We start from the raw sequence: 25853 nt of genomic DNA, 5'->3' as shown, positions 1-25853 counted from the left end.
AAGCAATTTTGCGTACTGGAAACTACTGCCATCTTTCATTAACAGGGATGGCAAGACTGGCACAATAATGCTATCAAGACAGATTAAAAATATAATTTGATTTGATTTATTATTGTCAGATGTATTGGTATACAGTGAAAATGATTGTTTCTTGCAAGCTATACAGACAAAGCATACCGTTCATAGAGAAGGACAGGAGAGAGTGCAGAATAGTGTTAAATCATAACTAGGGTGTAGAGAAAGATCAACTTAATGTGAGGTAAGTCCATTCACGGCGGCACGGTAGCACAGTGGTTAGCACTGCTGCTTCACAGCTCCAGGGTCCCGGGTTCGATTCCCGGCTCGGGTCACTGTCTGTGTGGAGTTTGCACATTCTCCTCGTGTCTGCGTGGGTTTCCTCCGGGTGCTCCGGTTTCCTCCCACAGTCCAAAAATGTGCGGGTTAGGTTGATTGGCCAGGTTAAAAATTGTCCCTTAGAGTCCTGGGATGCGTAGGTTAGAGGGATTAGTGGGTAAAATATGTAGGGGGAGGGCCTGGGTGGGATTGTGGTCGGTGCAGACTCGATGGGCCGAATGGCCTCCTTCTGCACTGTAGGGTTTCTATGTTTCTAAAAATCTGATGGCAGCAGGGAAGAAGCTGTTCTTGAGTTGGTTGGTTGGTGACCTGACTTTTGTATCTTTTTCCCGACGAAGAAGGTGAAAGAGAGTATGTCCATGGTACGTGGGGTCCTTGATTATGCTGGCTGCTTTTTCAAGGCAGCAGGAAGCATAGACATGTCAATGGATGGGAGGCTGGTTTGAGTGATGGATTGGGCTTCATTCACAACCCTTTGTAGTTTCTTGCGGTCTTAGACAGAGCAAGACCCATACCAAGCTGTGATACAACCAGAAAGAATGCTTTCTATGGTGTATCTGTAAAAGTTGGTGAGAGTTGTAGCGGACATGCCAAATTTTCTTAGTCTCCTGAGAAAGTAGTGGCATTGGTGGATTTTCTACAGGTGGAGAAGGTGGTGAAGAAGGCATATGGTATGCTTGCCTTTATAGGACGGGGTATAGAGTATAAAAGCTGGAGTCTGATGATGCAGCTGTATAGAACGCTGGTTAGGCCACATTTGGAGTACTGCGTCCAGTTCTGGTCGCCGCACTACCAGAAGGACGTGGAGGCGTTAGAGAGAGTGCAGAGAAGGTTTACCAGGATGTTGCCTGGTATGGAGGGTCTTAGCTATGAGGAGAGATTGGGTAAACTGGGGTTGTTCTCCCTGGAAAGACGGAGAATGAGGGGAGATCTAATAGAGGTGTACAAGATTATGAAGGGTATAGATAGGGTGAACAGTGGGAAGCTTTTTCCCAGGTCGGAGGTGACGATCACGAGGGGTCACGGGCTCCAGGTGAGAGGGGCGAAGTATAACTCAGATATCAGAGGGACGTTTTTTACACAGAGGGTGGTGGGGGCCTGGAATGCGCTGCCAAGTAGGGTGGTGGAGGCAGGCACGCTGACATCGTTTAAGACTTACCTGGATAGTCACATGAGCAGCCTGGGAATGGAGGGATACAAACGATTGGTCTAGTTGGACCAAGGAGCGGCACAGGCTTGGAGGGCCGAAGGGCCTGTTTCCTGTGCTGTACTGTTCTTTGTTCTTTGTTCTTAAAACACACCAGAAACATTTCGCTACCTGCGAGAGTGAAATTCTGCAGTTTTATTGTTCCCTTTTCTGGGCCGCCCAAGTTTAAATGTCATAAATCACATAAATTAGTGGTCCGATCAGGAAATGTCTGGAACCACTTATAATGTTATAAATTTAATGATTGCCATTAAGTTCAATGGGAATCTCACAGTGTAAAGGGACTTTTATTGGATATGGCGTTGCTAATGGCATAATGGTGCTAATTTACAGTAAAATGCTGCTTATAATTTATTTTTTATCCTGTGAATTGCTGAATTTTTGTATTAGAGGTGAACACTGTTAATAAATCATTATAATCTCAGCAATTTCTGGCCCTGAATATTTAAATACGATTCGTCATTTGTAAATTAAATGAATACTTTGTAATGGGCAAAATTTCCTCTATTGTTTCAATCAGCTCAGATGTAGCATTGTAAAACTGAGATAGATGAATGTTAAAATGAATATCAATATGGAGGCATGTTAAGGTAAGCATGACACAGTTTTACCCCGTTTAAGCTATAATGTGTCATATGAAGCCTTCTTTAGGGCTTTTCGTTCCATTTAGATTGTATTATTTCCTGCTCATTTATTATTTCTTGTTTTTTGACAGACAATAGAAACGCCATCGCTGAAAAATATTACTTTCTCTCTAAAACCAGGACAACTTGTGGCTGTGATTGGACCTGTGGGTTCTGGCAAAGTGAGTTTTAGTAATGGATTAACTCAGTTCTTTACATTATAAATATATTGTCTGTGGAATCAGGATATTGTAGCATTCACCTAAAAGGTAACTTGATATTAAATAGATCCTTGTCTTTTTTCAGTAATTTCATTCTGTTGTTACTTCAGTTCGCTATTTTTATTTTTAAATTATTGTATGCTTTCTCAGACTCCCTTAAATGTTATGTTCAAGAGGTTTTTTTTTCCTATTTAAGAAAACTGATTACTTGAAAGAAAATTGAGCAGTGATTAAAATTTATTTTTCAGCACCACGAAAAAGCAATGTTTTGATTGTTATTTCACATTGAGTTACTGGTCACCTATTGAATCTTGAATAGTTTATTAAAATAGAGCAGCAATTATTTAATACTTATAAAACTCTTGTTTCCAGTCCTCTATGCTTGCTGCAATACTCGGAGAACTTACAAAAGAAAACGGAATCCTGGACGTAAAAGGAAAAATAGCTTATTGTGCTCAACAGCCATGGGTATTTCCTGGTACAGTCCGGAGCAACATCCTATTTGGCAAAGAGTACCAAAGAGCAAAATATGAAAGGATCCTCACTGCTTGTGCTCTGAAGAAAGTGAGTATTGAAAGCTTAACTTGCACTGATTCTAATGCTCACACATTGTGAATCACGTGGGACGGCACGGTAGCACAGTGGTTAGCACTGCTGCTTCACAGCTCCAGGGACCTGGGTTCGATTCCCGGCTTGGGTCACTGTCTGTGTGGAGTTTGCACATTCTCCTCGTGCCTGTGTGGGTTTTCTCCGGGTGCTCCAGTTTCCTCCCACAGTCCAAAGATGTGTGGGTTAGGTTGATTGGCCATGCTAAAATTGCCCCTTAGTCTCCTGAGATGTGTAGGTTAGAGAGATTAGCGGGTAAATGTGTAGGGATATGGGAGTAGAGCCTGGGTGGGATTGTGGTCGGTGCGGACTCGATGGGCCGAATGGCCTGTTTCTGCACTGTAGGGTTTCTGTGACTATATTGTTTTATTTGTATATTAGTTAAATAGTTTGAAGAAGAATTGGCATCATAAACAAGTGTATCAATCCCTGCTGATGTTGATATTGAATAAGTCAAATCCCAGGATGGAACCTGGCTTGATAGATCTTCTGGACAGGACCTTGTTCAGATTACTGTTCTTTGTTCCTGTCGTCCTTGGACATTCTTTTGTACCCACTCCCTGGTTTCTGGGACTTTCTTTTGTTCTTTTGGGAAATTTGCTCTCTGCAGTTCCAATTCTATGTCCAGCTGTTCCTGATACTAGCTTACAACTGACTTAAAAATCTTTGCTCTCTCAGGGTATGTCCTGGTTGCTAAGCAACAGCCTATTTTCTCTTTAAATTCTGTTTGCTTTATAGTCGTAAACCCCTCATTACAGTGCAGGTATCTGAACCAAACTGAAGTTATTAACCCTTTCTTAACACAAAAGTACAGCAGCGTAAAATGAAGCTTACTAAAAATTCAAACTGATTTCTAATTCCACAACACAGATATAAATTATTTAAAATCACCTCTATTTCCTGACACGCATCTTTCCATTCAGTGAAGGAGAAGGGCTGGAAAATGCTTTTATTGTTTGTATCATGATGCTGTCTTTTAAAACAGAGATAGATAGGTTCTTGATTGGTAAAGGGATCAAAGGTTTCGGGAAAAGGCGGGAGAATGGGGTTGAGAAAATTATCAGCCATGATTGAATGGCAGAGCAGACTCAATGGGCCAAATGGCCTAATTCTGCTCCTATTCTTATGATTTTATGGTCTTATGTAATACCCCAAATAATAGTTCAGTGAACTAGTTTCTGCAGACAGTGGCAAAGCAATGGTATTCGCTGCTGACTTTGCAAGATGCCACCCAAAGACCTTAGCAATCTTTATGACAGACATGCCCTTTCCCGGCATCAATTTGAATTTGCAGCAAGTCATGGGATTCCACAGGCATCCTGTAACAATAATTACATCAACCAGGTAAACAGCCATTCACATTGAAATATTGTCACACAGAAAAATAGGAAAAACCACTGAATTCCTTCATATTTGATTTTTAAATTTTACAAGAAGCGAAATCAATAATTGAAACATATGCAAGTGATTAAGGTAGAAACTATGATACCATAAACTTTATTAAAATATTTAATATGTATAGATTTTCCAATCATAATGGCGAAATTTGACATTCAGTAAATATAAAATCACTCTTTCCAGACCAGTGAGGCTGTTTAAAAGTAACTATGAACTTAGTATCCCATTAAAATGTAGTTATACCTCAAAAAGGGTTTGGTAGCAATACTAAGAGGGAATGGTAGCATAATGGTAACGTTGGAGTCTGATGATGCAGCTGTATAGAACGCTGGTTAGGCCACATTTGGAGTACTGCGTCCAGTTCTGGTCGCCGCACTACCAGAAGGACGTGGAGGCGTTAGAGAGAGTGCAGAGAAGGTTTACCAGGATGTTGCCTGGTATGGAGGGTCTTAGCTATGAGGAGAGATTGGGTAAACTGGGGTTGTTCTCCCTGGAAAGACGGAGAATGATGAGAGATCTAATAGAGGTGTACAAGATTATGAAGGGGATAGATAGAGTGAACGGTGGGAAGCTTTTTCCCAGATCAGAAGTGACGTTCACGAGGGGTCACGGGCTCAAGGTGAGAGGGGCGAAGTATAACTCAGATATTAGAGGGATGTTTTTTACACAGAGGGTGGTGGGGGCCTGGAATGCGCTGCCAAGTAGGGTGGTGGAGGCAGGCACGCTGACATCGTTTAAGACTTAGTCACATGAGCAGCCTGGGAATGGAGGGATACAAACGATTGGTCTAGTTGGACCAAGGAGTGGCACAGGCTTGGAGGGCCGAAGGGCCTGTTTCCTGTGCTGTACTGTTCTTTGTGGACTAATAATCCAAAGGCCTGAACTGTTGCCCTAGAGACATAAATTTAAATCCCATCACAGCAGTTACAGGAATTCAAATTTGGTTAATTAAAAATAAATCTGGAATGAAAAAGCTGCTGTCAGTAATGTATTGTTGTAAAACCCAGCTGGTTCACTCACTAATGTCCTTCAGGGAAGGAAATCTGCCATCTTTAGCAGGAAATACAACCTCTGAAATGGTCTAGCAAGCCAGTCAGTTGTATCAAACCACGATGAAAATTTCAAGAAAGAATCAGCTAGATCACTTTGGCATCAATTTCGGAACCAAATACAATCAAGTCATTGGGCAGAATTTTGCCATCGCGTTGCGCCCGTTTTTGGGCGCGAAAAAGTGGTAAAGTCAGGCATGAGGTGATTAGTGCGATCTGCGCCCGTTTTCGCGCCAGTTCCCACTTTACCAAAGCCAAAACATCGAGGCGATTGGGAGCCCGCCCAAAATGGGCATGAGATCAATTTAAACATTTTTGCATTCATCTCAATGCAATTAACGAGCTGCTCGCCCCAATTTGCCAGCATGCCTGCCTTTACCATCTCATTCGCCCGATCTGGATCGGCCTAGAAAACACCTCTTTAAAAGTCAGCTTCTGCCGCTCTGTCAATGAGGGTTAGTGAGGAGGTAAGTGCCTACCGTCAGACTGCTCCATGCTGCTCACAGGGGTCGTTTTGTGACGGCCATGCTGGGTTTCGTGTCAGGAGGGGTCTGTGAGTGTGAGGGGGTGGGGGGCTGTTGTTGATCACGGTGTCTGATGTCCAATTTTCAGCACGGACCCGGGTCTCAGCACTGACCTCAGGTCTTGGGGATGTTGCTGGGTCCTAATGCACACAGCACTGTTCTAGGTGGGGGGTGCGCTGGAAACCCTTTGAATTGGCAATGCTGCAGCCTCAGGACTTGTCAAGCAGCAGTGATGTGGTCACTACTGCATGGGTTCTGGGCTGTGTTACTTGGGGGGTGGTTCTATGGGTGGGGGTGGGGGGCCTGTGTTGCTGGGGGGCCTGTGGGGGAGATGGGGGCCAGTGTTGCTGGAGGACCTGTGTTGCTGGGGGACCTGTGTTGCTGGGGGGCTTGTGTTGCTGGGGATAATGGGGGTGCTGTGTTACTGGGGGTTGGGGGGCTGTGTTGCTGGGGGGACCTGGGGGGGAGATGGGGGGCTGTGTTGCTGGGGGGTCTGTGGGGGGGGGGGCGTACTGTGTTGCTGGGGGGGCCAATAGGGGGGGATGGAAGGGGCTGTGTTGCTGGGGGGCCTGTGGGGAGTTAGGGGCGGGGGGGGAACAAATTCCAGGCATCCTCTGTGTAAAAAAAAAACTTGCCTCGTACATCTCCTTCAAACCTTATGCCCCCTAGTAATTGACTCAGATTGAGTGGAGGATTGACAGATGCTCAATTTTCAACTCCAGCCCAAACATGCTGTCGCTAATGGCCCGGATGTCTTCCTCTCCCGACAGTTATGGGCATTCTTCTATGGGGACAGAAGGAGCCATGAAAGAAATGATGGCATGACTCCTGCAGTGTATCAGGGGGTGACCCTCAGAGGGCAAGCGCTGTGTTACTCTTGGGGGGTAGAGGAAGGAGGTGCTTGGGGATCAGGTGCTGCAAAAATGCAGGGTGCTGGGATTGGGGAAACTGGGGGTGATTTGGGGGAAGATGCTAGATGGAGTTAAACACCTCCACTCTGATTTGGGGGAAGATGCTAGATGGAGTTAAATGCTGCCACTCTGCCTCCGATCGGCGGGGGAGGGGGGGGTCACATTGCCTGCAATCGGCAGGAGAGGGAGGGGGGGCCGCAGCCACTCTGCCTATGATCGGTGGGGGGTGGGAGGAGCCGCTGCCACTCTGCCTGCGATTGGCAGGGAATGGGGGGAGCACTGCCACTGTGCCTGCGATCGACAGGAGAGGGGGGGCAGTGCCGTTCTGCCTGCGATCATCGGGGAGGGGGCTGTGATTGGTCTGGGTGGCGGGGGGTGGGGGGGGGATAAGGGGGTCAGTAATGTTGGGGGGTGGGGTCCAAAGTCCGTGGGGGCCAAGGGGAGGCATTATCCGGCCTAATCGGGATCTGGCAGGGGAGCTGCTTTATTTTATTTTATTTGCTGCGCATGCGCAGTTGGAGGCTCCGATCGGAGCTGCAGGCTTTTGGGGCACATTAAGCCCCACCTACAGGCTTCTGCAGTGAGAAACTGACTCGCTCAAAAATTTGCAGCCGGTGTGCGTATGGAGTGGCCTAAAAACGCACCCAAAAAACGGCTCTGAAACTCTTCCAATTACAAACCCACCTGGCACTGAGACACAAAATGGTAAAATACAGCCCATCGTCTTCCCAGTCAACCCTACAAAGCCCTCCCTACTGACATCTGATGACATATGTCAAAATTGGAAGATAGCTGTTTTAATATATTTTGCTAGGTTTCTTGATCCAGTAATGCATAACTAACACTATGCTACAATAAGTTGCCACTGCAAATGTAAAATAAACTTTTGAATTGACCGTTACCATGTTTTTGGCATTTGTAAAATACAATTTTGATGGGATTGTAAAAACTGTGGAGGTTATGTACCAAAATATGCAAACCAACCCCTGGCTGCTACTGTCTGTATTTGATGTTTCATATTATTTATGATCCTGGCACTCTTCTTCAAGCTTAAACTTTCACAATAGTTTGTTTTTTCTTTCGACTCTGGCTCATTGGTTCCTCTCTTCAAAGTACTCACAACAATGACTTTTAAAAGAATTTTTCTCTCTGCCAAAATTCCGTTCTTCCTCTTAAATGACATTTTGTCAAATCTGTTTCTGCTCTCACAATATTTGTTTGTACCACCACCTCTAAAAATGCATCTATCCTTTATTGCATAAAAAAGTACAAGAGCTGATCAAATGCCAATATATGGAAAGCCTCTTGCTTAAAATGAATCCGCTTACATTCTTTCCACAAAGGGAATTTTCAAGATGGTAGCTACTGGGGGCAACTGACATGCAGCTCTCAAAAAGCTAAGGAGTAATAATCTTCATTAGATTAAACATTTGATTTATTTTTAAAGCTGCTTTGTAACTTTTTTTGAATAAATGTTATTTGCTCAGTCTATATTGCCAATATAAAGTTATAGATAAATTTGTAATCTCATTGAATACATGAACAATTTATCCTATGCACACAAGATAACAACCTGACTGGAACTACCTTTCTGCAGGGTTTTTTTAAAGTCAAACAACTCTGCGCTGGCACAGTGAAGCAGGGAGTGTCAGCTGTAACCAACCCCTATTTCATAACTGCTGCAAAACTTTTTGTGGTGTCAGTCACACAAATAAAGCATTCCATGATGCACAACTAACACAACTGAGTTTGCTCACTCTGGCTGTCAGTGATTATTCTACCTGTCAGCATAGAACTATCTCATAACACCTCCCCTGATTGAAATTCTACATCTAAAGGTATTTTTTTAAACCAAGCAGCATAAATTCCACAAAGAAAATGTTGCATAATGAGTTGTTACATTTGTTAAATTGTAAAGCATAATATTTCATATTATTTATGATCTTGCCACTTGATTGACTCTTGAACAATTTAATTCATTGATAGAATAAGCACATACGTTATTTTCTGTTGGGGGCAGTTTGTCTCAGTTGGTAGCACTCTCTCTTAGCCAGAAGATTATGGGTTTAAGCCTCTCTATGGATGTAACATAGACTGACACATCATTGTAGTCCTGAGGGGTGCTTCTTTTTAATGGGAAATTAAATCAGGTCTCCATTTGTATGCACAGATAAATGTAAAAGATCCCACTGCACTATTAATAGAAGAGTAGGTTTCCCTTGTGTCTTAACAACATTTCTCCCCTAAGCATTTTCTTGGTGTTAGTGGGACCTTCCTATGTACAAATTTGACACTATGTAACAGTAGCTGTTCTACAAAATAAATAATTCTTTGTGGTTTGAGATGTCCTACATATGTAATCAATTGCTATATAACTTGTTAGTTTTCATATCCGATCATATCCTTTACAGTTTTTAATCTTTCTTAGCAGTGTGGACAGAAACACTTTCCAATTATGAACAATTCAACAGCCTTAAAAGAACAAAATTAGAAACATGCATTAATAAGGTGCCTTTCATGAGTAAGGCATTTGAAACTGTTTCATCCAATAAATTTGAATTATTCGTAGGAAAATATGGTAGCCAAGCATTCAACGATCTTCCCACAAAATGTGTGTAGTTAATTTGATTTGGTGGCCAAGACATTGCAAAGTTTCTGCTATTCTCAAAAGGGTGCTATAAAATATTTTATATCCACTGGTGCAGGAGCCTTGATTTTATTTTTCATCCAAGAGAAAGCATATATGACAATCTAGCATTCGTTCATAACTGCACTGAAGTGCCATTCTAGATTATTTGCTCAAGTTCTGGGGTGGGTTCTGGTATAATGAAGATTTGTTTGGAAACAGATGCGGTATCTGTGCTGACTCTCTTTGATCAACTGGTATCTCTGCTCCATCACTCTATCTCTGATTAGATTCCGGTAACTGGCCCTCAGTTTATGTTAAACTTAATAAGTTTGTAGTTACTTGATGTCTTTGTCCCTGTGTCCTTTCTAAATTTTCACCAGTGTAATTTGTCAACTTCTAAATCCAGTATATATAACAAACTGGTGTAAGACTCTTTTTGGGATTCAACATCTATCCTCGTCTTTTGTATAGCTGTCAGTGAATTTACAGTACAAACTTATTTTGAAGTTTTTGCTTGGCTCCACAACAAAATGTTGAAAACTCAAGGGACATAATTTCCCTGTAATTTATTGAAAGGCAAGTGGCATAAGGGTTTGTAGTTTGTTTCTTTATCTACTGGTAGAAGGCAGAATAACATCCTGTGATTTACCAATTATCTAGGATAACACATTTAGTAACATTACCGTCTGTGATTTGTTCGGTATCCAAGATAACATCTCCCATTATGGATCAAAGATGGATACATCTTTGAATGTTAGAAAGCTGAGGCTGTTAAATCTTTCTGTTGTTGTGTTTTTTTGAACAGGGGATTTCTCACAAATTGCCTTTCCCACTGTACATTGTCAGTTTAGAAAAGGTTGAGAATGCTTAAAGATTCAATGTTGCATGCTAGGATTTAAATTGTTTTTAATAATGCAGGTTGTGTGGTGAATCTCTGTTCTTGATCTTAATTAATTCTTAGGGGAGATGGTGGCATTGTTGTAATATTTCTGGACTAGTAATTCAACCTAATTCTTTGGGGACACAGGTCCAAATCACACCATTGCAGCTCATGGAATTTAAATTCAATTACTAAATCTGGAATTAAAAGCTAGTCTAATGGTGACCACAAAATCACTGTTGATTGTTGTAAAAACCCATCTGTTCACTAATTTCCTTTATGGAAGGAAATCTGCTGCCCTTACCTGGTCTGACATATATGCAATATTTTTAGTTTTGACTGTTAAATACCCTCTGAAATGGCCGAGGAAGCCACTCGGTTATATCAAAATGCAACAGAACAGTCGATAAGCCACGAAACCAAATGGACCACCCGGCATTGACCAAAGCACCAGAAACAACAATGGCACACCGAGCCTTGTGAACCATGCAAAGTTCTCCTTAGTAACATTTGGGGGCTTGTGTCAAAATTGGGAGAGCTGTCCCACAAACTAGCCAAGCAACAGCCTGACAAAGTCAAAGCTGGGGCTGCATGGTGGCACAGTGGTTAGCACAGCTGTCTCACAATGCCAGCAACCCAGGTTCGATTCCCGGCTTGGGTCACTATAGAACCATAGAAAATTACAGCTCAGAAACAGGCCTTTTGGTCCTTCTTGTCTGTGCCGAACCATTTTTTGCCTCGTCCCACTGACCTGCACTTGGACCATATCCCTCCACACCCTCTCATCCATGAACCCGTCCAAGTTTTTCTTAAACTATCTGCGTGGAATTTGCACCTTCTCCCCGCATCTGCGTGAGTTTCCTCCAGGTGTTCCATTTCCTCCCACTGTCCAAAGATGTGCAGGTTAGGTGGGTTGGCCATGGTAAATTGCTCCTCAGTGTCAGGAGAACTAGCTAGGGTAAATGTATGGGGTTATGGGGAGAGGGCCTGGATGTAGATTCGATGGGCAAATGGCCTCCTTTTGCACTGTAGGATTCTACTCATGGAATCATGGCTTACCGACATTTCCCACACTCCACCATCATCATCCCTGCGAATGACCTGTACTACTGGCAGGGCAGACCCACCAGAGGTGGCAGCACAGTGGTATGAAGTCAGGATGAAGTTGCCCTGGGTGTCCTCAACATTGACTTCAGCCTTCATGAACTCTCATGGAATACCATTAAAAATGGGCGAGAAACCTCCTGCTAATTACCACCACTGTGGTTCTTGGAGGTCAATCATCTGAGACCCAGGATGTTGTTGCAGGAGTTCCTCGGAGGAGCATCCGTGGGCCAACCATCTTCAGCTGTTTCATCAATGGACTTCCCTCCATCATAAAGTCTTGAGTGGGATTATTCACTGATGATTATGCAATATTCAGCACCATTCGTGACTCCTCTTGATATCCATATCCACATGCAGCAAGACTTGGACAACATTCAGGCTTGCTCTGATGAGTGGCAAGTAATGTCACAAGTTCCAGACAATGACCGTCTCTAGCAAGAGAATCTGACCATCTCCCAATGACTTTCAATTGCATTAGTATTGAAACCCCCACTCTGAGCATTCTGTGGGTTACCGTTGACCAAAAACTGAACTGTGGCTACAAGAGCAAATCATTTGCTGGGAACTCTGCAGCGAGTAACTCATGCCCCAAAGTCTGTCCATCATCTACAAGACTCAAGTCAGGAGTGAGATTGAATACTCTCCATTTGCCTGAATCAGTGCAACGCCAGCAACACTCAAAAGGTTCAACACCAATTAAGACAAAGCAGTCTGTTTGATTGGCACCACCTGCAAGTTCCCCTCCAAGCCACTCACCATCCTGACTTGGAAATATATCGCCGTTCCTTTGCAGTTGCTGGGTCAAAATCCTGGAATTCCCTCTCTAATGACATTGCGGGTCAACCCACAGTACGTGGACTGCAGCGTTTCAAGAAGGCAGTTCACCACCACCTTCTGAAGGGCATCTAGGGAAGGACAATAAATGCTGGCCAGCCAGCGATGCCCATGTCCCACGAATGAAGTAAAAAAAAAACATCCACCACCTTAAAAATTCACTCCCTCCAGCACTAAAGCACAGTGGCAACAATGTGTATCATCCATAAGGTGCACTGCAGCAACTCACTAAAACTCGGGTGGCATAGTGGTTAGCACTGCTGCCTCCCAGTGCCAGGGACCCCAGTTTGATTCCAGCCTTGAGTGACTGTGTGGAACAAAGAACAGTACAGCACAGGAAACAGGCCCTTCGGCCCTCCAAACCTGTGCTGCTCCTTGGTTCAACTAGACCAATCGTTTGTATCCCTCCATTCCCAGGCTGCTCATGTGACTATCCAGGTAAGCCTTAAACGATGTCAGCGTGTCTGCCTCCACCAACCTACTTGGCAGCGCATTCCAGGCCCCCACCACCCTCTGTGTAAAAAACATCCCTCTAATATCTGAGTTATACTTCGCCCCTCTCACCTTGAGCCCGTGACCCCTCGTGATCGTCACTTCTGATCTGGGAAAAAGCTTCCCACCGTTCACCCTATCTATCCCCTTCATAATCTTGTACACCTCTATTAGATCTCCCCTCATTCTCCGTCTTTCCAGGGAGAACAACCCCAGTTTACCCAATCTCTCCTCATAGCTAAGACCCTCCATACCAGGCAACATCCTGGTAAAACTTCTCTGCACTCTCTCTAACGCCTCCACGTCCTTCTGGTAGTGCGGCGACCAGAACTGGACGCAGTACTCCAAATGTGGCCTAACCAGCGTTCTATACAGCTGCATCATCAGACTCCAGCTTTTATACTCTATACCCCGTCCTATAAAGGCAAGCATACCATATGCCTTCTTCATCACCTTCTCCACTTGTGTTGCCACCTTCAAGGATTTGTGGACTTGCACACCTAGGTCCCTCTGTGTTTCTATACTCTTGATGGCTCTGCCATTTATTGTATAACTCCTCCCTACATTATTTCTTCCAAAATGCATCACTTCGCATTTATCCGAATTAAATTCCATCTGCCACCTCTCCGCCCAATTTTCCAGCCTATCTATATCCTGCTGTATTGCCCGACAATGCTCATCGCTATCCGCAAGTCCAGCCACCTTCGTGTCATCCGCAAACTTGCTGATTACACCAGTTACACCTTCTTCCAAATCATTTATATATATCACAAATAGCAGAGGTCCCAGTACAGAGCCCTGCAGAACACCACTGGTCACAGACCTCCAGCCGGAAAAAGACTCTTCGATCGCTACCCTCTGTCTCCTGTGGCCAAGATGTGGAGATGCCGGCGTTGGACTGGGGCAAACACAGTAAGAGTTTTAACAACACCAGGTTAAAGTCCATGTGGATGGTGTAGTTCCTTTGTCTCGTCTGCTTGGCAGAGTTTCGCAGCTGGTCTGCGTCCTGAGCGCAAGTTGAGAATATGGATTCTATCTTGGTTTCCAGGTTGCGGCGTTTGCTGTAGAGCTGGTGTATGAGGTGGTTGAGGAGTGTGAGAGAGGTGCGACGGCAAAGTCTCTCAGCGTAGTCTGTGTTACAGGTTGACCTGAGTGGGTTCGTGATCCGTAGTCTTTTCGGTATCTTGTCTGCTTTCTTGCATGTTTGTAGAAACTTGATGTCTGTGTCGATATGCGCGATCTTTTTGGAGATCCTCTCCACTTGAAGCCGGCAGTTTGCGGTGTCAATGGTAGTCATGATGTGGAGATGCCGGCGCTGGACTGGGGTAAACACAGTAAGAGTTTTAACAACACCAGGTTAAAGTCCTATGGCCAAGCCAGTTCTCCACCCATCTAGCCACTTCTCCTTGTATCCCATGAGCCTTAACCTTCTTAACCAACCTGCCATGTGGGACTTTGTCAAATGCCTTACTGAAATCCATACAGACGACATCCACGGCTCTTCCTTCGTCAACCGTTTTTGTCACTTCCTCAAAAAACTCCACCAAATTTGTAAGGCACGACCTCCCTCTTACAAAACCATGCTGTCTGTCACTAATGAGATTGTTCCGTTCTAAATGCACATACATCCTGTCTCTAAGAATCCTCTCCAACAACTTCCCTACCACGGACGTCAAGCTCACCGGCCTATAAATACCCGGGTTATCCCTGCTACCCTTCTTAAACAACGGGACCACATTTGCTATCCTCCAATCCTCAGGGACCTCACCTGTGTCCAAAGAAGCGACAAAGATTTCCGTCAGAGGCCCAGCAATTTCATCTCTCGTCTCCCTGAGCATTTGTGTGTTCTCTCTGTGTCTGTGTGGTTTTCCTCTGGTGCTCTGGTTTCCTCCCACAATCCAAACATGTGCGGGTTAGGTGGATTGGCCATGCCAAATTGTTCCTTATTGCCCCAAGGTGTGTAGGTTAGGGCAATTAGCAGATAAATGTATGGGGTTAAGGGCCTGGGTAAGATGCTCTGTCAGAGAGTCAGTGCAGACTCAATGGGCTGAATGGCCTCCTTCTGCACTGTAGGAAATCAATGAATCCATCTCACCTTTGACAGCTTCTTCCAAACTCTCAACCTCTACCATTTTGAAGGACAAGGGCAGCAGGTGCATGGGAACACCACTCTGAGTTGGATTTATATTGCTATTCCTTCTCTGTTGCTGGGTCATTGAGCCCATACCCATGGAACCATATAATCAACCAAAAACTAAATAAAAATATTGTTGGGTAGGAAGCATATTTAAAAAGGAAGGTAGTCAAACGGATGTGATTATACACATTGGTGAAAATGATGTAGGTAGGGTCATACGAGAGAAATTCAGGGAGTTGGGTGCTAGGCTAAAAGGTAAGGCCTCCAGGGTAGCAATCTCTGGACTGCTCCCGGTGTCTAGTGCAAGTGAGGCTCGGAACAGGGAGATTCTACAGTTGAACGCGTGGCTAAAGGACTGGTGCAAGGCGGAGGGTTTTAAATTCATAGATAACTGGGAAATCTTCAAGTCAGGATGGCAACTGTACAGAAAGGATGGGTTACACCTTAACTGGAAGGGAGCAAATATCCTGGCTGGGAGTTTTGCTAGAGTGTTTCGGCAGGATTTAAACTAGTGTGGCAGGGGGGTGGGGAACAAAACAGTAGGTCAGTAAGTACTGAGGCTGGGGTTGAGCTGGGGGCCAGGGCAAGGTTAGCTAAGAAGAGGAACACTCTGGAGGAGGATGACCTGAGTGGGCCTGAAGGTCTGGAGTGCATCTGCTTCAATGCGAGGAGCGTAACGGGTAAAACAGACGAACTTAGGGCCTTAATGCTTATGCGGAATTTGGATGTGGTTGCGGTGACGGAAACTTGGTTAAAAGAAGGACAGGGGTGGCAGCTGAATATTCCGGGGTATAAGTGTTTTAGGCGAGACAGAGGAGGGGCTAAAAAAGGTGGGGGAGTAGCGATATTAGTTAAGGAGCATATTACCGCGGTGCAGAGGGTAGACAACTTAGAGGGGTCATGTACTGAGTCGCTGTGGGTGGAACTCAGAAACAGGAAGGGTGCAGTCACTATGTTGGGGGTGTACTACAGACCACCCAACAGCCCACGGGAAGTGGAGGAAAGGATATGTCAGGAGATTCTGGATAGGTGCAGAAAAAATAGGGTTGTTGTAGTGGGGGACTTTAATTTCCCTGGCACAGACTGGAAAGTGCTTAGAGCTGGGGGTCCGGACGGGGAGGAATTTGTAAAATGCGTACTGGAAGGTTCTTTGGAACAGTATGTAGATAGCCCAACTAGAGAGGGGGCTATACTGGATCTAGTTCTGGGAAATGAGCCCGGTCAGGTCGTCAAAGTTTCGGTAGGGGAACATGTGGCAAATAGTGACCACAACTCTGTTAACTTTAGGATAGTAATGGACAAGGATGAGTGCTGTCCTACGGGCAGGGTGCTAAATTGGGGGAAGGCTGACTATAGCCGGATTAGGCAGGAATTGGTGGATGTTGATTGGGAGAGGATGTTCGAGGGTAAGTCCGCGTCTGGCATGTGGGAGTTTTTTAAGGAACTATTGATAAGGCTGCAGGATAGGCATGTGCCTGTAAAAAGGAAAGATAGGAAAGGTAGGATTCGAGAGCCGTGGATAACCAGGGAAATTGAGGATCTGATTAAAATGAAAAGGGAGGCATACGTTAAGTCCAGGCAACTGAAAACAGATGGAGCTCTGGAGGAACACAGAGAGAGTAGGAAAGAACTCAAATGGGGAGTTAGGAGGGCAAAAAGAGGTCACGAGATGTTCTTGGCAGGCAGGATTAAGGAGAATCCTAAGGCATTCTATTCATACGTTAGGAACAAAAGAGTTGTCAGGGAGAAAATCGGACCTCTCAGGGACAAAGGAGGGGAATTATGCTTAGAACCCAAGGGAATAGGGGAGATCCTAAATGAATACTTTGCATCGGTATTCACGAAGGAGAAGGGCGTGTTAACCGGGAGTGTCTCGGAGGGAGGTGTTGACCCGTTAGAGAAAATCTCCATTACAAGAGAGGAAGTGTTAGGTTTTTTAGGGAACATTAAAACTGACAAATCCCCAGGGCCTGATGGCATCTATCCTCGACTGCTCAGGGAGACGAGAGATGAAATTGCTGGGCCTCTGACGGAAATCTTTGTCGCTTCTTTGGACACAGGTGAGGTCCCTGAGGATTGGAGGATAGCGAATGTGGTCCCGTTGTTTAAGAAGGGTAGCAGGGATAACCCAGGAAATTATAGGCCGGTGAGCTTGACGTCCGTGGTAGGGAAATTGTTGGAGAAGATTCTTGGAGACGGGATGTATGTGCATTTAGAACGGAAGAATCTCATTAGTGACAGACAGCATGGTTTTGTAAGAGGGAGGTCGTGCCTTACAAATTTGGTGGAGTTTTTTGAGGAAGTGACAAAAACGGTTGATGAAGGAAGGGCCGTGGATGTCGTCTGTATGGATTTCAGTAAGGCATTTGACAAAGTCCCACATGGCAGGTTGGTTAAGAAGGTTAAGGCTCATGGGATACAAGGAGAAGTGGCTAGATGGGTGGAGAAGTGGCTTGGCCATAGGAGACAGAGGGTAGTGGTCGAAGGGTCTTTTTCCGGCTGGAGGTCTGTGACCAGTGGTGTTCCGTAGGGCTCTGTACTGGGACCTCTGCTATTTGTGATATATATAAATGATTTGGAAGAAGGTGTAACTGGTGTTATCAGCAAGTTTGCGGATGACACGAAGATGGCTGGACTTGCGGATAGCGATGAGCATTGTCGGGCAATACAGCAGGATATAGATAGGCTGGAAAATTGGGCGGAGAGGTGGCAGATGGAGTTTAATCCGGATAAATGCGAAGTGATGCATTTTGGAAGAAATAATGTAGGGAGGAGTTATACAATAAATGGCAGAGTCATCAGGAGTATAGAAACACAGAGGGACCTAGGTGTGCAAGTCCACAAATCCTTGAAGGTGGCAACACAGGTGGAGAAGGTGGTGAAGAAGGCATATGGTATGCTTGCCTTTATAGGACGGGGTATAGAGTATAAAAGCTGGAGTCTGATGATGCAGCTGTATAGAACGCTGGTAAGGCCACATTTGGAGTACTGCGTCCAGTTCTGGTCGCCGCACTACCAGAAGGATGTGGAGGCGTTAGAGAGAGTGCAGAGAAGGTTTACCAGGATGTTGCCTGGTATGGAGGGTCTTAGCTATGAGGAGAGATTGGGTAAACTGGGGTTGTTCTCCCTGGAAAGACGGAGAATGAGGGGAGATCTAATAGAGGTGTACAAGATTATGAAGGGGATAGATAGGGTGAACAGTGGGAAGCTTTTTCCCAGGTCGGAGGTGACGGTCACGAGGGGTCACGGGCTCAAGGTGAGAGGGGCGAAGTATAACTCAGATATCAGAGGGACGTTTTTTACACAGAGGGTGGTGGGGGCCTGGAATGCGCTGCCAAGTAGGGTGGTGGAGGCAGGCACGCTGACATCGTTTAAGACTTACCTGGATAGTCACATGAGCAGCCTGGGAATGGAGGGATACAAACGATTGGTTTAGTTGGACCAAGGAGCGGCACAGGCTTGGAGGGCCGAAGGGCCTGTTTCCTGTGCTGTACTGTTCTTTGTTCTTTGAGACATGCATCCCACAAGAAAGAAAGACTAAAAGCCACTGGCCACTTTTGACTTTTAACATAAGTACACTAGGGCAGAAAACAAAAAGGAGCTTAGCTAAAATAATTTAGAACTGCAATATCCACCTTTTAACATGTACTTTGCCAAAGTCAGGGATTTATTTACCTTGTCAAATTACTTGTTATCATCAAGACAGATCCTAAAAGTGCCTTGCTATGAAGATAAATATGAATCAAATGGTTTTTAGGACACTCACCAATGGGTTTGATGTTACGTCTGTGTAGCCTTCAGACTGGCAGCTGTTGGAGTGATTATGCAGCCAGAAGTAACTTGAGCCATTTTGAGAGTCAGGCTTCTTACACAGTAATTGCGAGCTATATTCCAGGGTTCACATTTATCAGCTGTGGGTGAGCCAAATTCCAGCAGTTCCACCTTAGAGTCGAGCTGGATGTTTTATCTGGGGGCGGACACAGGCCGGTTGAGTTTTGCATTCATTCTCTTCCTGGCCGCACAAATATGTAATGAAGTTTTAAAAAGAAACACCTTTTTCAGAGTGACTTTTACGAACCAAAAATCTCTGTTCTTTCATTGACTCAGATAAATATTTGATTTAATAACATTGTTGGTGCATCAAACTTTGAGGGCCTTGGATGTGTGGCCTACTCTCTCAAATATTTCATTACTAGCTCTTCTACTCTGCAAGTGCTGAATGTAGGATTATTTATTTTCTTGGAGTTATTCAGTAGAGTATACACCTTGACCAACATGTGAATCAATGTTTTGATTTGTAACTTTAATTTGCCATTGTTGGAAGCGCCCATTTTATTTCGAATACATCAAGGCTTTGCAATAAAAGTTGCCCAAGTGAGGAATTTTTGTTCCAATGTACGTGTCCTGTTGCATTTGAGGAATGATGAAGTGCATCATTGGGCGGCATGGTAGCACAGTGGTTAGCACTGCTGCTTCACAGCTCCAGGCTCCCGGGTTCGATTCCCGGCTCAGGTCACTGTCTGTGTGGAGTTTGCACATTCTCCTCGTGTCTGTGTGGGTTTCCTCTGGGTGTTCCGGTTTCCTCCCACAGTCCAAAGATGTGCGGGTTAGGTTGATTGGCCAGGTTAAAAAAATTGCCCCTTAGAGTCCTGGGATGCATAGGTTAGAGGGATTAGCGGGTAAAATATGTGGGGGTAGGGCCTGGGTGGGATTGTGGCTGGTGCAGACTCGATGGGCCGAATGGGCTCCTTCTGCAGTGTAGGGTTTCTATGATTACATTGTGCTACAGAGGAAAGCACAAGAATTTTAAAGTGGGGGTCATATGGTTCAAATATATAGCTATGTTCAAGTATTGTTCATTGTATGATCAATTAGCCCAAACAACCTTTGTAACTGAAACAGTATATGATATTAAAAAAGACTAATAATCTCTAATTAGTGAATTTAGTAAAACTGATTTGGGACTCTTAGCTATCAAGGTATTTGGATTACTATGGGCCCTATCGGAACATTTTGACATCATTTTTGATTTTATGTGTAGTTGGTATTCTCAATTACAATTTGACATCAAGAGTTCTTATTTAGAATGAATTTTATATCAAATTTAAAGTTATCCCGGCACTCTAAAGTCAGGGTCTATACTTTCCACCCACCCATTTCCCAAGTGTCCTACCATCACCATTCGTTGTCATTTCTTCGAGCCTCCACGCTCTCCCAAACTCACTTCCTTCAGCCTCCACCCTTTCCCAATTCACTTCCTCAGGCCTCCACACACTCCTTCTTGCTTCCTCCAGCCTCCACACTCTTACCCCTTCCTTCCTTCCTCCAAACTTTCTACCTCCTTCCTTCAGACCCTGAGGCCTCACTGACCTTGCCTCTCACTCTTGGCCTGGATTTTGGCCTGGCCTCAGCCTGACCCCAGCGTGGCCTCATCCCCACACCACTCTACCCTGGCCTGGTGCCCAACCTGGCCCAGCTTCGCTCCCACCAGGTCCGACCTCACGTCGCTCCCAACTCTGGCCCCGCTTCCCTCCCATCCCCATGGTCCACGCTGCTCCCAAGCCAATTTCAAATCCTTACAGTACCAGCCCAAACATGCCACTTCACATTTTCAGCCGGCCCTTACAACACTATAAGCAGAGATCGTCAATTGATGGGGGAGGAGGCAGAGAAGGGAGAGGAGCAAGAAGAGGAAAGGAGGGGGGTAGAAAAAGGGGATGGGGGAAAGAAGGTATTCGCGAACATAGGAAGGGGAAAGGGGTGGGGAAGGAGAGGGGGAATGAAGCAGGGGAAGAAGGGGAGGGAAATAAGAATCAGGGGAAGAAGGAGAGGCAAGTAACGTGTTTGGGGAGAGATGTAAGAGGGGTTTGGGGATGGAAATAAGGGGTGTGGTGGGAGGGATGTGTGTGAGAGGTTGAATGGGTGTTTGGGGGATGGGCAAGTTTGACCCAGCACGTTGCCATATAATCAGCTGGGACTGGGAAACAATTTGGCTTTATACCTCGTCAAACATTGTGATCACTGCCGGACAGCGACTATCATTTGACATCTAACAGGAATCTTTGTTTCTTCGTTGTGAGCCACTCACCTGAAGAAGGGGCTTGGAGCTCTGAAAGCTTGTGTGGCTTTTGCTACCAAATAAACCTGTTGGACTTTAACCTGGTGTTGTTAAACTTCTTACTGTGTTTACCCCAGTCCAACGCTGGCATCTCCACATCACTGGACAGGTACCAGAGGATTGGAGGATAGCCAATGTTGTCCCATTATTTAAGAAGTGTAGCAAGGATAACCCGGCTTATTATAGGCCAGTGAGCTTGACGTCAGTGATAGTGAAACTGTTGGAGAAGATTCTTAGGAATGGGATCTATAAACATTTGGAACTCAATGATCTTGTTAGTGACAGAGAGCATGGTTTTGTACGTGAGAGGTCATGTCTCACTAATTTAATTGAGTTTTTTGAGGAGGTGACAAAAATGATTGACGAGGGAAGGGCTGTGGATATTGTCTACATGGACTTTAGTAAGGCATTCGACAAGGTCCCTCGTGGCAGGCTGGTGGAAAAGATTAAATCTCACGGGATCAGGGGTGAACTAGCTAGATGGATTCAGAACTGGTTTGGCCATAGAAGTCATGATGTGGCGATGCCGGCGTTGGACTGGGGTAAACACAGTAAGAAGTTTAACAACACCAGGTTAAAGTCCAACAGGTTTATTTGGTAGCAAAAGCCACACAAGCTTTCGGAGCTGCAAGCCCCTTCTTCAGGTGAGTGGGAATTCTGTTCACAAACAGAGCATACAAAGACACAGACTCAATTTATATGAATAATGGTTGGAATGCAAATACTTACAACTAATCAAGTCTTTAAGAAACAAAACAATGTGAGTGGAGAGAGCATCAAGACAGGCTAAAAAGATGTGTATTGTCTCCAGACAAGACAGCCTGTGAAACTCTGTGGGGGTTACAGATAGTGTGACATGATCCCAATATCCCGGTTGAGGCCGTCCTCGTGTGTGCGGAACTTGGCTATCAGTTTCTGCTCAGCGACTCTGCGCCGTCGTGTGTCGCGAAGGCCGCCTTGGAGAACGCTTACCCGAATATCAGAGGCCGAATGCCCGTGACCGCTGAAGTGCTCCCCAACAGGAAGAGAACAGTCTTGCCTGGTGATTGTCGAGCGGTGTTCATTCATCCATTGTCGCAGCGTCTGCATAGTTTCCCCAATGTACCATGCCTCGGGACATCCTTTCTTGCAGCGTATCAGGTAGACAACGTTGGCCGAGTTGCAAGAGTATGTACCGTGTACCTGGTGGATGGTGTTCTCACGTGAGAACACCACGTGATCTCACGTGAGAACACCATCCACCAGGTACACGGGAGTACAGGTCCACAGATGCTTAAAAGTGGCAGCACAGATGGAAAAGGTTGTGAAGAAAGCACATGGCATGCTTGCCTTCATCGGGCGGGGCATTGAGTATAAAAGTTGGCAAATTATGTTACAGTTTGGAATACTGTGTCCAATTCTGGTCGCCACACTGCCAGAAGGACATGGAGGCTTTGGAGAGAGTACAGAAAACGTTTACCGGAATGTTGCCTGGTATGGAGGATATTAGCTATGAGGAGAGATTGAATAGACTGGGATTGTTCTCCCTGAAAAGATGGAGACTGAGGGGCGACCTGATAGAAGTTTATAAAATTATGAGAGGTATAGATAGGGTGAACAGTTGGAAGCTTTTTCCCAGGGCAGAAATGACAATCATAAGGGGGCACAAGTTCAAGATAAGTGGGAGAAAGGTTCAGTGAAGATGTGCGGGGAAAGTTTTTTACACAGGTTATTGGGCCTGGAATGCACTGCCAAGTGAGGTGGTTGAGGCAGTTACGTTAGCCACATTTAAGACTTAACTTGATAGGCATGTGAACAAATGGAGAATAGAGGGATATAAGCGGTTGGTTTGGAAGGTAAACATGATTGGCGCAGGTTTGGAGGGCTGAAGGGCCTGTTCCTGTGCTGTACTGTTCTTTGTTCTTTGTAAGTATGGTATAAAAATGGTCTAAATGGTCAGTTCTGAGAGAAAATTAAATAGAATCATAACTAGATTGCTTGTGAGTGCAAGTGATATTAAATAATGACAAAATAATAGCATTTGAGAACAATTAATGTGCAACAATGCAATGAAGAGCAGTTGATGCCAGATGAAAGCTGCTAAAACAAATGATGTCAAATGATATGAAAGATTTTGGGTTGGGAATGGCGGTGTTTCCATACCTCTGCTGCCCTTGTCCTTCTGGATGGTAGAGGTGGTAATGGGCTTGGAAGGTGCTGTCTAAGGAGCCTTGGTGAGCTGATGCAATGCACCTTATAGATGGTACACACTGTTACTGCAATGCATTGGTAACAGAGGGAGTGAATGTTTGTGAATGGATGCCAAGCAAGCTGACTGCTTTCTCCTGGATGGTGTTGTGCTTCTTGAGTGTTGTTGGAGTTGCATTCATCCAGGCAAGTGGAAATTATTCCATCACACTCCTGACTTGTGCCTTGTAGATGGTGGACAGGCTTGGGGAGTCAGGAGGTGATTTATTTGCTGCAGGATTTCCAGCCTCTGACATGCTCTGATAGCTACAGTATATATATATATATATATATATATATATATATGTATGTATTTATATGGCTGGTGCTGTTCAATTTCTGGTCTATGGTAATCCACAGGATATTGATTTATGGGGGGGATTCAACAATGGTAATAATGTTCAATATCAAGGGGAGATGGTTGAATTCTCTCTTGTTGGAGATGGCCATTGCCTGACACTTGTGTGATTGGATGTAACTTGCCACTTGTCAGCCCAGGCCTAAATGTTGTCCAAGTCTTACTGCATTTGGACATGGACTGCATCAGTATCTGAGGATTTGTGAACGATGCTGAACATTGTAGAATCACTTCAAATATCCCTACTTCTGACTTAAAATGGAGGGAAGACAATTGATGAAGCACCTGAAGATGATTGGGCTGAGAACACTACCTTGAGGAACTCCTGCACCGCTATCCTGAGACTGAGATTTTATACCAATCATTTAAGAGCTTTCTCCAATTCCCATTGATGCACTTTTTCTGCGGCTCCTTGATGCCACTCTCAAATGCTGCCTTGATGTCAAGGGTTATCACTTTCACCTTTGGGCAGCAAGGTGGCACACTGGTTAGCACTGCTGCCTCACAGCGCCATGGACCCGGGTTCGATTCCTGGCTTGGGTCACTGTCTGTGTGGAGTTTGCACATTGTCCCTGTGTCTACGTGGGTTTCCTCCGGGACCTCCAGTTTCCTCCCACAGTCTGAAAGATGTGCTGGTTAGGTGCATTGATCCGAACAGGCACCGGAGTGTGGCGACTAGAGGAATTTCACAGTAACTTCATTTGCAGTGTTAATGTAAGCCTTACTTGTGACTAATAAATTATTTTTTTTCACCTCACCTCTTGTTACGCAAAGGAATCAATCTTTATCGGTGGTAGATCAACAAGCAGATCAACCATGATCCTACTCAATGACGGAGCAGGCTAGAGTGGCTCAATGGCCTACTTCTGCTGCTATTTCGTATTTTCATATATCCATGATTCCACGAAGACTCTTGTTACAGTAGATGATAAGTGCCGAGCTGCTCAAAACATAAAGGGAAACTTGAAACAGCTGCTAGAATGGTTTTGTAATTTGTGTATTAGAGGAGGTTTTCCAAAATCAGAAAATAACTTCTCAAATCAATTGTGATGGTTTTATTTAAAGTGAAACATTAATTAAAATAAAAAGATTTACACTTAAACACAAGAACACTTTGACATGGTTAATAGTAATTTTTAAATCTTTCTAAATAGATTATGGCTTAAATAACTCGGAGCTAAACTTCTCTTTAAGTGGCAACAGTCCTTATAGATTTTCTAAGCTATAAAATTCCAGTAACACATTGTTCTGCAGCTCTTAAGATGTTCTGTGAGGGTGACAACAATCTTGCTCTCCAGCCCTGGCCTTTCCACACTCTGTCCTCTTTAAGATATTACCAGCCATACACACACAGTTCATTTTTTAAAAATCTGTTTTACTTCTTTGATCTTACCCTCTGTTATCTCAGAGAATCCTTTAGTGGTTTAATTTCCAAGAATTAATTAACACCCTTTTTTATTCGATGGCTACTATATTTTGAAAGTAAACTTACCCTTTCTTTCCTCATCTATTTATATATTCCCTTTTGAAATACAACAGCCACTCCACTCTTTGCCTTATGTAAATTCTCCTGGCACTCTGACTTCTTCAACATATCAAACCACTCACCTTCACACCTTTCTTATTGATGCTTGTCCTTTAATCCAATTAAACTAGTCAGACCCCCATATGGTTGTTTTCCAGTATATACAATATGACAGTGATATTCCAAAAACAGGAAACTTAAACCTCCTTTTTCCTGACACGAATGAGGCCAGGGGCTGAGTGGTCCTGGTGAAACTCAAACTGCGCATCAGTGAGCAGATAATTGCTAAGTAAGTGTTGATAGCAATGTCAAAGATCCCTCCCATCAATTTACTAGTACTTGGCCAGTATTGGCCAGGTTGGATTTGCCCTACTTTTTTAGACAGGGCATACCTGGGCAATTTTCCACATTGTTGGGTAGATGTCAGTATTGTACCTGTATTGGAACAACTTGGCTAGAAGTGCAACTAATTCTGGAGCGCAAGTCTTCAATACTATTGCCGGAATGTTGTCAGAGCCCATAGTTTTGCAGTATCCATTGCCTTCAGATCTCTGGAATGCTGAAACAATTAGAAAACCTGCACATGGGTTTTCGGGCATAAAAAGCTATATTATTATCAGGCCAAATCTGTAAGCCCTGCCCAATGAGGTACCA

At 44.6% G+C, this 25853-nt stretch overlaps 1 protein-coding gene across 3 annotated transcripts in view; it reads left to right on the top strand.

The window, feature by feature from the left end:
* The window catches only part of abcc4 (ATP binding cassette subfamily C member 4 (PEL blood group)), a 370665-nt gene that overhangs the window by 189989 nt on the left and 154823 nt on the right, over positions 1–25853 (top strand). For all 3 annotated transcript variants that reach the window (XM_078221654.1, XM_078221653.1, XM_078221655.1), the window contains 2 exons: positions 2277–2366; positions 2778–2969. In XM_078221654.1, the coding sequence (XP_078077780.1) occupies positions 2277–2366; positions 2778–2969 (282 nt within the window). The remainder of the gene's footprint in view (positions 1–2276; positions 2367–2777; positions 2970–25853) is intronic.

This window comes from Mustelus asterias, chromosome 10 (assembly GCF_964213995.1).
Source record: "Mustelus asterias chromosome 10, sMusAst1.hap1.1, whole genome shotgun sequence".
NCBI classification, from domain to species: domain Eukaryota; kingdom Metazoa; phylum Chordata; class Chondrichthyes; order Carcharhiniformes; family Triakidae; genus Mustelus; species Mustelus asterias.
The sequence above is the reverse complement of the archived record's forward strand: the minus strand, read 5'-3'. Positions and strand labels throughout refer to the sequence as shown.